General features: G+C 38.5%; 1 protein-coding gene across 1 annotated transcript in view; it reads right to left on the bottom strand.

Moving 5' to 3' along the window:
• CASR (calcium sensing receptor) overlaps positions 1 to 15,009 on the bottom strand; it is a 32,775-nt gene extending 17,766 nt beyond the window's left edge. The window contains exons 1-3 of the mRNA XM_077767731.1: positions 14,825 to 15,009; positions 11,950 to 12,256; positions 8,090 to 8,974 (exon numbers count right to left, since the gene is read on the bottom strand). Coding sequence (XP_077623857.1) covers positions 8,090 to 8,974; positions 11,950 to 12,256; positions 14,825 to 15,009 — 1,377 coding nt within the window. The remainder of the gene's footprint in view (positions 1 to 8,089; positions 8,975 to 11,949; positions 12,257 to 14,824) is intronic.
• Positions 15,010 to 15,392: the final 383 nt, after the last annotated feature.

The following is a 15,392-nucleotide window of genomic DNA, read 5'->3' as shown; positions in this document are numbered from 1 at the left end:
GGAGGAACAAGGGGGAGAAGAAGGGCGGAAATGGTGGGGGAAAGGGAGAGAAGCAAACCATGAGAGACTCTTGAATGCTGACAAAAACTGAGGACTGATGGATGTGGGGGGAGGGGGGGATGGGCATGGAGGAGGACACTTGTGGGGATGAGCACTGAGTGTTATGTGGAAACTAATTTGACAATAAACTATTAAAAAAAAAAAGAATAAGAGAAGTGACATCACTAGGGATCTTGCAGACATTATCAGGATAATCTGAGAATATTATAAATAATTTAATAAGCAAAATTAGAAACAAATCTATGCCAATAAATTCAACAACTTAGACATGGTCTTTGAAAGACACAATCAAAGCTGTCTTCAAAACTGCCTTCAAAGGAATAGATCTATAAGTATTAGAGGAATTGAATTTGCAGTTCATAATTTCCCACAAAGAAAATTGACCCAATTCACTGATAAATTCTGCCATATATTTAAGGAAGAAAGTAATACCAATTCCACACAAACTCTTTCAGAGCGTTGAAAAGGAGGCAATACTTCCTAATTTATTCTTCGAAGGCAGTATTACTCAGATACCAAAACCAGACAAAGATATTACTAGAAAATAAAACTATTGACCAATCTTTCATGAACATAGAAGCAAAATTTCTTAACCAAAATTTAGCTGTCTACAAAAATGAAAATATGCTGTGATCAAGTAGAGTTTATCATAGGAATGCAAGGTTGGTTGAACACTCAACTACTTAACGTATGATCATCTTGATAAATACAGAAAAAGTAGTTGGTAACATCCAATCTCCATTCTTGATAAAAACTCTCTAGGGGCACCTGGGTGGTTCAGTTGGTTAAGTGGCTGACCTCAGCTCAAGTCATGATCTTACAGTTTTTGAGTTCGAGCCCTGCACTGGGCTCTGTGCTGACAGCTCAGAGCTTGGAGCTTGCTTCCAATTCTGTGTCTCCTTCTCTCTCTGCACCTCCCCTTCTCACACTCTGTTTCTCAAAAGTAAATAAACATTTTTTAAAAAATCTTTAAAAAAAATAGAAATACTCTATGACCCAGCAATAGCATTACTAGGAATTTATCTAAGGTTACAGAAATGCTGATTCATAGGGGCACATGTACCCCAATGTTTATAGCAGTGCTATCAACAATAGCCCAATTATGGCAAGAGCCCAAATGTCCATCACCTGATGAATGGATAAAGAAGATGTGGTTTATATATACAATGGAATACTACTTGGCAATGAAAAAGAATGAAATTTGCCATTTGCAATAATGTGGATGGAATTGGAGGGTGTTATGCTAAGTATAATTAGTCAGGCAGGAAAAGACAGATATCATATGTTTTCACTCATATGTGGAATTTGAGAAACTTAACAGAAGACCACAGGGGAAAGGAAGGGGAAAAAGTAGTTTCAAACAGAGATGGAGGCAAACCATAAGAGACTCTTAAATACAGAGAACAAACTGAGGGTTGCTGGGGGAGGGAGCGGGGAGAGGGGGAAATGGGTGATGGGCATTGAGGAGGGCACTTGTTGGGATAAGCACTGTGTGTTCTGTGTAAGTGATGAATCATAGGAATCTACCTCCGAAACCGAGAGTATGTTAGCTAACTTGACAATAAATTATATTTAAAAAATAAGAATAAAATTTAATGGTTTCTGTATCTTCATATCTCAATAATCCTGTTTATACTCTTAAAATCTTCATTGAAGTGGTATTTTTCCTCTGTCATTTACCTCTTTAACAAAGAGGTAAGGTTCAGCACAAAGTATGAAGTCAGAATTATTGTGGGCTTTTTTTTTGTGTGGGCATTTTCTACTGACTTTTTTCAGACCTCTTCGCTTTTATCTGTGCCTATGTCTCTCCTGTTTTGTTATCCCCTTAACATTTGTCTATTTAACTCTGTTATTTACCATCGTCTCATTCTTGTTATTTGTTCATTTAAAAAGTATTTATTAAGCACCTAATATAGGCCAAACAGGCACTTTTTTAGTGACAAGACATACAATTATATTCAATATGGGCAGAGATGTTTGATATACTCTAATTTGGTTAGTTGTGCCCACTCTTACTTATCTGCACATTGTACTTTGTCTTTGTGTCTATATATGAATCAGAGTTTCATATTATCAGTCGGTTTCATGAATCAGTTGTTTTCCTCTGGTGATCCCCCAGTTTAAAGTTATGGACCAGTGTCTTTACTGTGAAACCACTGACTGAGCAGCTTCTTAGGAGTTAGGAAGCATGTGCCTAAAGGGACAATTTAGCACATAGTTCTTTTAACAGTAAACTTGGTTACTGCCTGGGGGCATATGTGGGCTTTCTTACTGGGGCTAGGTACATGATTTTGGGCAAATTATTTTGGCTTCTCTGCATCTTATTTTCCTTACCTACAAAAGAATAATACTCAAGACTAGTGTTTGCTGAACACTTATGTATAGTCAGTATCCTAAGCACTTTATACATATTAACTAATGTCATCCTTATAATGAACTTATATGTCTCCATTTTTCAGGTGAGGAAAGTGAGGCACAGGCACATTAAGTGACTGCCCAGGTCATACAGTTGTTAGGTAGCAATTGGGATTTAGATCTAGTTAATTGGGCTCTAGAGTCCAAACTGTCAACCATTACATTATATATTATCTATTCAGGTGTAGGAGTCCAATTGGGTAGTCTACTACATTGTCTATTGCAAGTTATAAAGGTTAACTAGTGTGAAATTTAGGTTGAGAAGATGGGCTTATTTTTAAAGTGGGGTCATGGAGATATGTATAATGCTTGTGGCAACACAGGCAGCCTTAATTGGAAAAGTGGTCCATACTAAACAACATCCAGATCTCCATGCATAGCCTGTACTTTCCCACTCCAGGGACTTTTCATTGTTTTATATTTTTAATCAACTTTATTGCAGTATAGTTCACATAGGATAACATATGTCTATTTTATGAGCATAGTTCTGAGTTTTGGCAAATGCATATACCTGTGTAACCACCACTACTATCACCCCAAAAAGTTTCCAGATGTCCCTTCCAAGTTAATCTTCACCCCCACTTGTAGCCCTAGGGAACTGTGGGTCTCTTTTCTTTCTGTCATTAGAGAAAGGGTATCATATAAATGTAATACAGTATTTACTCTTTTTTTTAGTCTGGATTTTTTTCACTCAGTATGATGTTTTTGGGATTTACCTATGTTACCTTGGCATTTGACATTTTCTCCAAGGAACAGACACCTTCCAAAAAATCTGTTCATCCTTCAAAGCCCATCCCAGCTGATATATTTTGTTTTCTTCCTTACTTCAAATTCTAACCTTTAAAGTACTGTAGCGTTTCATCCTTACAGCAGATGTATAAATCAAATCATGAGTATTGAGTTTTCTAGTCAAAATTTCTACCTTGTCTGTTAATAATCGTTTGTTTTCTAAGTCATATCCCTAAACCATCTCTTCAGATATCTTTAATGTTTCTTTTGGCATGTTGACTTTCAGTTTTGCACTTGAGCACTTAATTTTCTATATAATACCTTGTATATCAGTGAAGGTGGAGATGGAAACCATTACACCCTTAAAAGCAATGACAGAGAATCTTTAAATTGATAATCATTGATCCACAAAAAAGCAACATACATTATAAAATAATTTAGATACTTCCCCCAGAGACAACACTCTTCTTTTGCAGATTTAAAAGAGGGACTAATAGTTCCACTAAAAAAGAAAATATAAAATTTATTTGAGATTAATAATCCAGCATAATATGCTTCTAAATTATTTTATTTGGAGAGAAATATGAGGAAAATAAGAATAAATAAAGGGAAGAGATAGCAAAAGAGCTAAAGGAAAGACTGAAACATAGAAGATAATATACAGACAGAGAAACTGACAGGTTCTTAAAGAAAAGTAAACACTAAAGAAAGACACACGAAGAGAGAGACTCTTACTTTACAACGTGCACATACAGAGATGGTCACATATTATCTTTTATGTGGTAATATTTCCATCTTGTGGCCTTTTAGGGTATTCCCTCTAAAGAATTTTAAAGTCAAACTGTTGCTCATTATAAGCATAAATGGGAATCGCCTCTTGGCACATACTCTAATGGTTAATTGAGATAAACCAAAGGCTAGAAATTAAAAACTCTACACTATTGTTTAGGATTTCTAGGTCTTACACATGGCATCACTTAGCACAGAGGGAACAAGGGATGGGGTGTACAAAGCACTCTGTTCACACAGAGGTGAATGAGGGATGGTTTACACAGATTAGGAGTCTTACTGTTTCTTGCCCACTTCCCACACTAAGAGTTTTAGGAAGATCCAGACTGATCCTTATCTCCCCTCCATTTCTTCTGGTGTTCACCCCAATTTACCCCCCACCCCGTCTCTAAATCCCAACAGTACTAGCAGTTTCTGGAAAGATCAATTCCATTTGACTTCTGTTATCACCATGGTGTTGTTATCATGCATACTTATTTTTTGACTACTGAGTAGTTGGTGTAAGGTGGGGAAAAGTAGGAAGCAAGCCTTGTGCACAGTCATCCTGAGAGAAGGAAGAAGGTGGTTCCATATTTACTTACGTGATTTTCCATACAAATTTGACTGTTGGGCGTATGACGCAGGCTTATCCAATCAAAACCTAGAATACCTACACCAGAGTGATTGATATAATGGTGGATTGTTGGATTGAAAAGTTCTCTGCAAAGGGCTCTAGGTAGTGTTGTCAGGCCAAATCAACTAGATTACTAATCTTTATTTCATTTATTCTACACATACTCAAGTGTCAGGCATTCTGGACACAGTGCTCAACAGTCCAGTGGAGGAGTCAGAGTGAAGAGAGAGCTGAGGAGCAGTGGAGAAGGACTTGGGGTCTCCTTGGAGGTCAGGAGGGAATTGTGTGCTGTGTGTTTATAAGTGATCTATTAGTGTTACTTTTAAGGCATATGAATTGATTGATAAATTTTAGTAGGAAAAAAGATCAACAAAAGAAAGAACTTGTGATTGACCTAATTTAACCAGAAGCCTAATTAATAAAAATCTATTTCAGTCAAATGAAGAGTTGTGGAAGCTTAAGCTGAGTATATAAATGGCAAAAATGAGGAAGAAAGAGTGGTTGTAAAGTGTGTATGTGGGAGTATGACTTGAGAAGACTTCTAGGAGAAAGTGAGTTTTGAAAAAAAGTTAAAATTTTGTGGTGGACAGTGTTACAGGAGACAAAAATGGATGGCCCTTTAGGTGTGGGATATAATCTAAACAAAAATGCTGTGCCAGAAATTCATAAGTGCTTTGTGGGGAGGTGCCAGTCAGGTTGTCTTACAAGAGAATCAAGAGAAGGTAGTGGAAATCTAGGGTGAGATACTTAGATTAGATTGTATAGATTGCAGGGGTGATAGGTTTCCATATATGTCTTAATAATGAGAGTGAATAGGGGTACCTGGGTGGCTGTTAAGTGTCTGACTTCAGCTCAGGTCATGATCTCATGGTTTGTGGGTTTGAGCCCTGGGTCAGGCTCTGTGCTGACAGCTTGGAGCCTGGAGCCTGCTTCAGATTCTGTGTCTCCGTCTCTCTCTGTCTCTCTGTCTCTGTCTCTCTGTCTCTCTCTGTCTCTCTTTCTCTCTCTGTCTCTCAAAATATGAATAAACATTTTAAAAATGGAAAAAAATGAGAGTGAATAATTGCTGGTCTATCTCCTGATACAAAAGACATGGCCAACATCTTAAATTCCAGATTTCCCACCCAACTGCCTGGGTTCCTGAGGCTTAAAGGAGACTTTTACAGAAAGCACAGAGGACATTTTGGCCAATGACCATATGTTATTCCTCCCTAGAGCTGTGACATATTTTTCTGTCTCCTCTCCTGGATGAATTGTGCCAGACCATGTATGAGCCAAGAAGGCACATCTTAACTTGTAAGTAGGGTCAACTGAGGTGTCTGTGTGGTGGATATTTTTTTGTTTTGCCTGTTTTGCTTCTCTTTTTCCCTCCTTTTGGTAACATCCTGATTTCCCTTTGGGGGTCCACCACACTTTACTCTCAGTGTATATAGTTTGAAAGGACTCCACTCCTAGCTTCAGTGATGGATATGTGATCTTGGACTGGTCAGTCAGTGTGGTTTCTGGGACTTTTACAGGAGATCCTGGGAAATAAGAGCCTAGCAGTAAAGATTTTATGAGCCTGAAGCTATCTAACCCCGAGGAATAAGGAACAGAGACAGAGATGAAAGCATTTACTTGTATCTGGAGTACTTCTGAGATTTTCAGTATTATGAGCTACTAATAATATGAGTTTCTTCTTTTTAAGCCAATTTGGTTTGGGTTTTCTACTGTATGAAACTAAAAGTCCCAGTCTTGACTGTAGCCTCATTCTTAGAGCTTTTTTTTCATATATGCCCAAGCTTTGGTCTTGACCATCTAGATCTTACTTCCTTGTTTGGAGAGGAGCCATTGAAGAAGGCTACCCACTGGAAGCCTCTTTTCCCTTCAATCCCACCTTGGTCTTATAGGCCTTTCAAGAGCTGGAGTCTTCCTTTCCATGGGGACATGGAAGAGAAGGGAAGAAAGACAACAGTATTTACTAAAACATTGTCCCTTTATTCCTCCATCTTAAAACTCCACTCCTTACCATAATGGCTTTGAAGTCTTTTTGGTCTTTGACTGTCATTAAAGCACCTCTTTGCTAGGGTGCAGGAAGGAGGGTGATGCAGTGCAAGGAAGGCAACTTTAAGTACCTCATACAGATGAGAAATTTTAGCCAACAATGATGTCTGAGTGCAGTTTTTCCCACACGAGAAGGGCTGAAAAGCACTTGCAGATCCTGGCTCACTCTGCCAGCCTCAACATCACTCCTTAACCTATGATAGTCTCTAAAATGACTGACATAGGTTGTACATTCTTTGTTTCTTTATACCTTTTCCCAAGGGTCTGTGGTAGTTGGGTTCTACCTACACAGCTGTTGTAGTTATCATTTTTAACCTGACTGCTTAATTAGAAGCATATTGAAATGCTACTATAATAATCACCATCTGTTTAGAGCTTGAAAATTTATAAATTGCTTTCACATATATCATCACATTTCATCTTTAAAAGAAACTTGGGCAGAAAGTAGGCTAAATATTAGGGCCATTTTACAGATGAAAAGACTGACGTAGAACAGTGGCTTGCCAGGGATGATGCAGCTAGTTTACAGGAGAGCTGAAGCTGGAGACTGGGTCATTCATTCAATTCATGTTCAGGAATGTCTCCTCTCCCCTCCCACTAATAATCATCCACTCTCTGATAGGTCAGTCTGGAACTGAGGAAAAAATAAAAGGAGTATAAAACAAGGTTTGGTTGAAAAATCAAGGTAACTTTCAAGATATGAACAATTATGTAAGATCTAAGTCAGGCCAGACTTTTATCTTCAGAAACTATATGAAATGAAAAAAATTATGATGTCTCTTCTATGTGTAATTCAAAAATACAAAACAAGACTTAAGTATAAAATGAGTGTAGGAATTCCACCTAAGTTCTAATTATTTTCTATGATAACTACTTCAGTGTTTATTTTTGAAATATCCAATATCAAATCTTTTTAAAGAGAGTTTTTTATTCCTGTGCTCTTGATTCGCTTGTGTCCTAAGCTTAGTTGGCGTGTTGGGTGGTCCAGCACATTATATTATGAATAATATTTTGGTAAAAGAGTGGCTAAATGCAGTAACACTAGCATATGGAATATAATAGGTACTAAACTAATACTTGTTATAAGGAGACAATATCTGTAATTTAAGCATTGTAAAAATACTCCATGTACTCCATTTAATACATAGTATTAAATCTGTTCCAGGATATTTAAAAGCTTTTGGGGCCATACTCTAAGTATTCTGAAACCCTGGACTAAAGAACAGTTGAGTCAAGGCTTTAAACAGATAATCAAATTAAATTACTATCAACTTTGCAGAAGTTAGTTACTCAGAATGTTTGAAACGGCAATTTGAATCCAAAGGTACATATAGCAACATCATTTAGATACTGCCTTTTTGAGGAGACCACTTTATCTGTCTTGCCTGCATCAGCCCAACTCTGATACGTAGTGACCTGTTATCTAAGTGAAGGATGTACCTGCCAAGCCTCAACCTTCTTGATATCTGCACAGGAACCATTGGTGAAGAGCCCTCTTCCAGGTAAGCATGTATATATATCTTGCAGGGCATGAGCAATGGAATAGACCGCTAAGTAGACATTGTAGGATATCCGTAAATGTGTATAATCCATGTAAGGGGTTTCCACACTGCTGATGTTCTCATCCCCTGTACAGAGAGGTCGGAAGGCAGTGGAGCTATTGCTTATCCGGCCACCACCTTCTTCATGACCTCTCAGGAAAGTGTCCATAGATAAAGGTCCTTTAGCACCTTCTTGGAGGTGGCAGTTAAAGGTTTCTTCCCAAAACTCCTTGGCAAAACCGTTGTGGACAGACTTTCTGGGATGGACTTTCTGCAGGAATTCCCGGAAACCTGGGATCTGTCCAGCCTTCAGAGCGAATCCAATGGTGCCTCCAACCACATGGAAGTACTCGGGCATGGCAATCAAGGAAGAGCTGGCCCAGGCCTCGCTGGCCAGCCAGATCCTCCCTGTGATATTACGCCGAACAATCTCCTTGATGAGGGGTTCAAGGTCTGGGCCACTGGAGAAAACAACAATGACTTTGGCTGTGGAATTCTGGATCACCTCTACCACTTGCTGGATCTCTTCCTCATCAGAATACTGGGAGATGAGTTCACTGAAGTCGATGCAGATGTCCCTCTCCTCAGCTTCCTCTCGAAACTTCTCAATCCCTGGCCGGCCATAGTCATCATCAGCTGCAATTGTACCCACCCAGTTCCAGCGGAAATACTCAATAATGTCTGCCATGGCAGTGGCCTGGTGTTCATCATTGGGGATGGTACGGAGGAAGGACTTGAACTGATTTTTGTTGCTGAGGAGTCTGCTGGAGGAGGCATAGCTGACCTGGAAAGAACATAGGATGAATGAGTGAGTGAGGCGCCAGATGAACCTCAAGGCTGTGTGGGGTTGGCTTTTTTAGCATTCATTAATTTATCAAACATACAGTTTATTGCGGATGGGATGAAAAGGTGAAGACAACCAGAATCTGTTCCTCTCCAGTCTGAGCACTCAAGCATCTGTCAGTCTTTGGGTGGGCATTCTAATTCCCAGTGGGTGACCCTTCATAATCCTACTTTCAGAAATGGGTCTGAACATGAAGTCAACCCAACAATAGTAGAATCTACTTATCCTTTCAAGGAGAGTCTGTATACACTGTTCCATAGTTGCTCCTAACTTCCTTTGTGATGCCTCATTGTTTATCATATATCCATGTACACATCTTCTTCCTGTTATGTCCAGGTTCTGATCTAAACATTTTAGCTTCCTCTTTACTATGATGAACACTGTATCAATGACTCACTTCTGGAAGGAATGCAATTCCCTATGGGTGATAAACCTAACGCTCTTCAGAGGAGCCCCAAGGGGTTCCTCTTTCCTATTCTGCATAGTTTCTCTCCTCCCGTCTCTCCTCCCCTCTTGTTCAAGAAGGAGTGTTTAATATCTCTTTTCTCTAGTTTTCTAGAGAGATTTTAAAGGAAACTAAGTTAAAAAATTGGGGGAATGTCTTTTTAATATTTCTAACCCATTGAAACAATTAGTTTTCTATGTTCAGTATTTTTAAATGAATTTTCCAAATAGTTCCTACATCAAAAACAGGAAAGACATTGGTGCATGAAACACCGCCACCAACTTTGCTAAAGAGCATGATTTNCGAACCGCGAGATCATGACCTAAGCGAAAGTCGGACGCTTAACCGACTAAGCCACCCAGGCGCCCCATGGGAAGTTATAATATGAAATTAATAGTTTTTTTCTTTTATCAGAATAAGCCCCTTCTTGCTCTGTGATGAGAGCTCATGAGGTATAGGTAGTTAGATTAAATAATTTATTGAGATATTATTGTTCACAATAACATCTTGCAGATCCAAACAACAGGCTTCTGAATCAGATTTTTGCAAATGAAAAACCTACTCAGGCGTTTTGTAAATTCATCCATTACTCTTTACTTCTTCTTTTGAAAAATGGGTTGAAAGGGTTTTAAAAGTGTTAAAATTACAAATATATCTACTACTATGAGTATGTTTCTCTTAAAGAATGCATGTATAATATTTGCCTCGTTTTAAAAAAGAAACTAGGAAAGTAGGGGTAAATACTACTTCATTACCTGTTCTCCCCACCAAAAAAAAAAAACAAAAAACCTTAAAAATACACAAAACTTTTTTTTATTGTAAGAGGGGAGAATTCCATGACTGAGTCAGAAAACTTCTGTCCAGAGCTATTCCAGCTGGTCTGCTTGCTCCATCCACTTGGTGGCATGAACAGCATAAGAAATACCCTAGGCCTCCCCCCGCCCCCCGCAGAGCAGCGGCTCCCAGTTCTGCTGCACATTAGGGTCACCTTGGGAGATTTCAAAACTCCTGATGCACAGGCTACATCTCATATCACTTAAACCAGGATCTCCAGGGTGTAAGAACCTGGTACCAGCATTTATAAAGCTCCCCATGTGGTTATAACATGTATTCATGGCAGAGAACTACTGGTATAGATATGCTTACATTGCTTTGACTGAGAAGTATAGTCCTCATGACACTTTAATAATTCAAATTTAGCTTAACCTTGTCTTTCATCCAAACCACAATGAATTAAAACCTTTACCTCTGCATTCTTCATTTACTTCGTGGCAATTATATCTTGTGCTTTTTGGCCACAACAACTTACTTTAACTGTGTATTTAAAAAAAATACTGTACAATATGCCAAATTTATAAGATGCATATTTGCATCTTACCCAACACATTTACCGACGGGGGCATTATTAGATCATTTTGCACAAAACTTACAAAGCCAGGGCTTCCCCATGGGAAACACCTTTAATTCCCTGAAGTAAGGATTCGGGAAATGGTAAGTCTTTTTCAGTTGCCACATGAATATAAAAGGATAATGTCTATCACCAAAGAAATGGGGACCTCCCAACATAAAAATGTGAATTTATTAAAGGTACTTTTACAAATTTTAAATATTAGACATTGAAAAAAATTAATTTAAAGCGTGATCTATAATTTAAAAATTATAGATATAATACATATAAAGGATGTATTACAATTGAGTTGATTCTCTCATCCACGGACATTTAGGTTGTTTCCAACTTTTCACTATTATAAAATGATGTCATAGATCTATAAATATTAACATGAAAAAAGGTTGCTCCATAGGGGAAAAATATATAACTTTGGACAAATGTTTATTAAAGCACTTGTTTCAGTGAATTGTTAGCGTTTGCAAACACAGACATCTCCTCATTTATGGTGAGTTCCTGCAGGGTGGACACTAACTATTTCTTCATATATTCTCTATACATACTTGTTCAATGAAATAGAATATTTTCCCTTTCTAGAATGTGCAGGACAATGCTTAAGTTCTTGTTCTGTGAGAAAATATACTCTGGCTTTCCCCTGAGCTAAACTTTCAACCAGAAGGTAGAGAGGTACAGTTTTAAAGGAATAGGATTAAGGACAGATTTGGAGTTTGGAAGGTGGGTTTTACATCAGATGGCCTCATTCCTTTTAGTAAAGGCAGAAGAATGGTCATTTACTAAAGGAATGGAATGGAAAATAAATAACTGACAAAAAAAGACAAAGTTTTATACAAGGTATGTTTAAAAGCATTTTGGAAGAGTTGTGAAGGCTTAGTTGGTATTGTTGATGCTGGGGTCTTAGAAATCCCAAATGGTCATGATACAGTGCCCCGACTAATTAGAAGGTCTTTGGTGCCAATGTAAAGCCAGAGAAAGGAAAATAGCAAGCTGTATGGACACTGGGCATGGCAGTCACTTGAGACCTGACCCCTGCTTACATTGTCCCATCTAAGAAGGCCTGTGTACCTGGGGAATGTAGAAGAGGCCCAGCAGGTTTGCTACCGCCGTGGAGATGCCCGAGCCAGTTGCTCCCACCACAGCGATAGTAGAGGGGATGTGCTCCGAGCAGTTGCAGAACTCATCGAGGTTCAGAGAATCAATTTTATTTTGTGCCACAAAACTCAGAGTGGCCTCCAAGGCTTTAGAAACTGTGTTGCAAGTGTCAAATATCCTGTATCCCAGTGTCATGTTGGGAAGGAGGACTGGGCTGCTGTTTATTTCCTCGATGGCAAATATCATTGCTTGTAACCAGCGAAATCCACGGAAGTTATACCTGGAAGAAGAAATGGAAGAAAATAGGAGGCTTTCTGGCCAACCACCTGAGAGTAGGTACTGGGCAAAGCTGGGTTTGAATCATGGCTCTGTTACTCTTTTGTTTTCATGATGTGTTCTTTGAGACTCAGAGTCCTCTCTGTAAAATGGGAACAATGCCTGCCTCATATGATAGCTATGAACATGAGATAATTATGTAAAATTCTCAGCTTGGTGCCTTACACAGAGTGAGCAATGATAGCAAAGATTGTTATTAGTAATAGAGTGAATAATTTGTATCGCTTCATTCAGCAAAGAGTTTGAAGTTGCTGATCTGAAGTATTAAAATAATACAGGTATTTTTTTAAAAAGGACTAGGGAAAATATAAATAAGATTAGGATTTTAATATGTAGGAGCCTAAAAATAACCTCAGATTTGCAGAGTCACAAATTTAGATTATGACATTACTGGAGGTCAAAGGGGAAAGGGAGATGATAGAGCTCATCTTTGTAAACAAACAAATATATGTAGGAAGGCTGTTTACAAACAGTGATTATTTTTGGGTGGTGGAGCAATGGCTTTTAAAATCACAGGCTTTTGGTTTATTTATATATTCTGTTTTAAAAAATGAGTATGCATTGCTTTTCAAAGAACTTTATTCTAAATAAAAATCAAGTAAATTAAACAAAGAGAGGTAGGGTCAGTTACATAGTTTTCACTCTCTCAAGATTTGTGTCAGAGTGAAGGCTACAGATAAGTGTGCTAAATCAGTATATCAATGTCCAAAGGAGGAAATATAACAGCCCCACAGGTTCTCTCTTATATGGTAGGTTATACTACTTGAACTCAGTGACAGAAGTTAAGAAATACTTGCTGTACTGCGTTGTGTGTTTAGGTTCTTAACTTTTATTTTTATTGTTTATTTTTTTAAATGTTTATTTATTTTTGAGAGAGAGAGAATGCATGCAGAGAGGGGCAAAGAGAGGCAGAGAGAGAGGGAGACAGAGGATCCAAAGTGGGCTTTGTGCTTACAGCAGAGAGCCCAATGTGGGGCTCGAATTCATGAACTGTGAGATCAGGACCTGAGCCAAAGTCAGACACTTAACAAACTGAGTGAGTCACCCAGGCGCCCCAAGGCTCCTAACTTATTTTTTCCCCAAGTTTCCTAACTTTTAATGTGACATTTTCTCTTAGTCATTTTCTTTATGTTTCTATCATATTTTATTCATTTTAAATCTTCAGTTAAAAGTTAAGAGAGATTATAGAATTTTTCTTTATGTAAAACATTTATATTGCCAAACTGATTTTACTATCTGTCTTTAATATAATTTAAAAAATTTAATATTTCAGGGCTTTTTGCTTGATCTTAGGTATATACATGGCATACATACATACATCTGTCCAGCAGGGTACGACAAAGAGGATATTTGTCCAAATGGGTTATGTGAAGAATATAATCAGCATTGTTGAAATTCTGTAGTTTTTCTGTATTTATGAGAAAAATGTGAAAATGTTATCTAATTTTAAAGCTCTCAATAGAACATGAACAGAAATCCATTTTGTTGGAGCAATTCTAGTTTTCATTTTCATTTTCCAGCAATCAGGAAGACCAGGAGAAAGTGCTGGATCCCTTCTGAATGTTGCAAGTCTTAGAGAGAAAGTGTTATTTTCTCTTAGAAGTTGGGTAAAGACTTGGGGATATCAGCAGTCATGGTCTCTGATATCCATGTGAAGGGAGGTGATATACAGTCCTTTCTACTCTGCAGAAGTCAGATTTTTGTTTGAAGGAATTGTGCCTAATTCTAGGTGCCGTATTCTACTAGTCATGATACATTCGGGAGCATGAGATTGAGGGTAGTGAGAACGGTGAGGAGTCTGGAAATCATGTTGTGAAGTAATTGTTCATAAAATTGAGTTTCAGGCCTGGAAAAGAAGTGATTCAATGGGACAAGTTAGCTGTCTTCAAATGGCTGAAGAGAGAGTTCAGTGAGAGACTTAGATTCCATGGTTTCTCCCATCAGTGTTAGGTATATTCTGTGTTAAGCAAGAGGATTTCAGCCTTCTATAAGAAGGACTTCCAAAATACTGTAGACTGCATTTTGAAGATGCCTGCATTTTGAAGTGCCTGGTCATACCAGTCACTGAGGTTTCTTTCAACTTTAACCCCCCCACCCCTCCAAAATGAAAATAAGGCAGCTAACACCCAAATACTACTGACCATTGGGGCACTTAAGGTAAATGGGAGATTTTACTACTCATGCTTGCAAGACCTATAATAAATTTCCTTCTAGGTACTTAGTCTTCCATTAAGCAACACTGCCACCAGATATGAACAATGACAACTCAGTTATCGAGTAACTGGGCACATACTCCCAACAGGCCATGGATTTTTCTATTCAGTATTTATGACATTTTACTTTTTGAAAAATTTCTTTTAAAAAGGGTTCATGGAATAATTTCAGCATGACTACTGGTCACCATTTTTTGAAAAAAGAAAACCAAGTTTGAAAAAAATTCCTTTGGGTTTGATACAGCTTTTCTCCAGCCACCAGAAGAGAAGAGACTCTCTGACTTGGCTCCTTTCCTTACCTGATACATTCCACAGACTCTGGCCTTGACTTTAGATCTTGATCTTTGGCTGCTACTCCAAAATGAATAGGAAAGAGCCCCCCGAGGATAATGTCCCCTTTCTTCTGGGCTCGTTGGTCAGGCCCATAGGCAGAAGTGCACCAGGTAATTGCCAAGAGGATCAAGCAGCAGCTATAAAATGCCATAGTTCTGCTTTCTCTCCAGGGGGAGAAATAAGAGTGCTTGTGGTTCGGGGGCCCCTGGAGCTTTTCCCCCTTGGTGCAGTTCACTCCCTGTAGTGGGGGCACATGTCTACAGAGTGATTAATAACAGAATGGAAGCTGTGGTGTTTGAATATCCATTTCTGCCTTTGCCATTGCAGACTGGTAAGGTGGGTGGTCCTTGAGTCTTTAGAAGCCACATCATGTAAAGACTGTCTGTGATGCTTTCTAAAAGAAAAGAGAGACAAAATGAATTCAGCTAAGCCTAAATGCCATCTTGTTATGATGACCGCAACTGAGGTAGCTTAGAATTTCCATTTAGAGAGGCTGAGGGGTAGCAGGAGGGGAAGGCATGATTTAGAGTCTTA

Source organism: Crocuta crocuta, unplaced genomic scaffold (assembly GCF_008692635.1).
Source record: "Crocuta crocuta isolate KB4526 unplaced genomic scaffold, BGI_CrCroc_1.0 scaffold45, whole genome shotgun sequence".
NCBI lineage: Eukaryota > Metazoa > Chordata > Mammalia > Carnivora > Hyaenidae > Crocuta > Crocuta crocuta.
The sequence above is the reverse complement of the archived record's forward strand: the minus strand, read 5'-3'. Positions and strand labels throughout refer to the sequence as shown.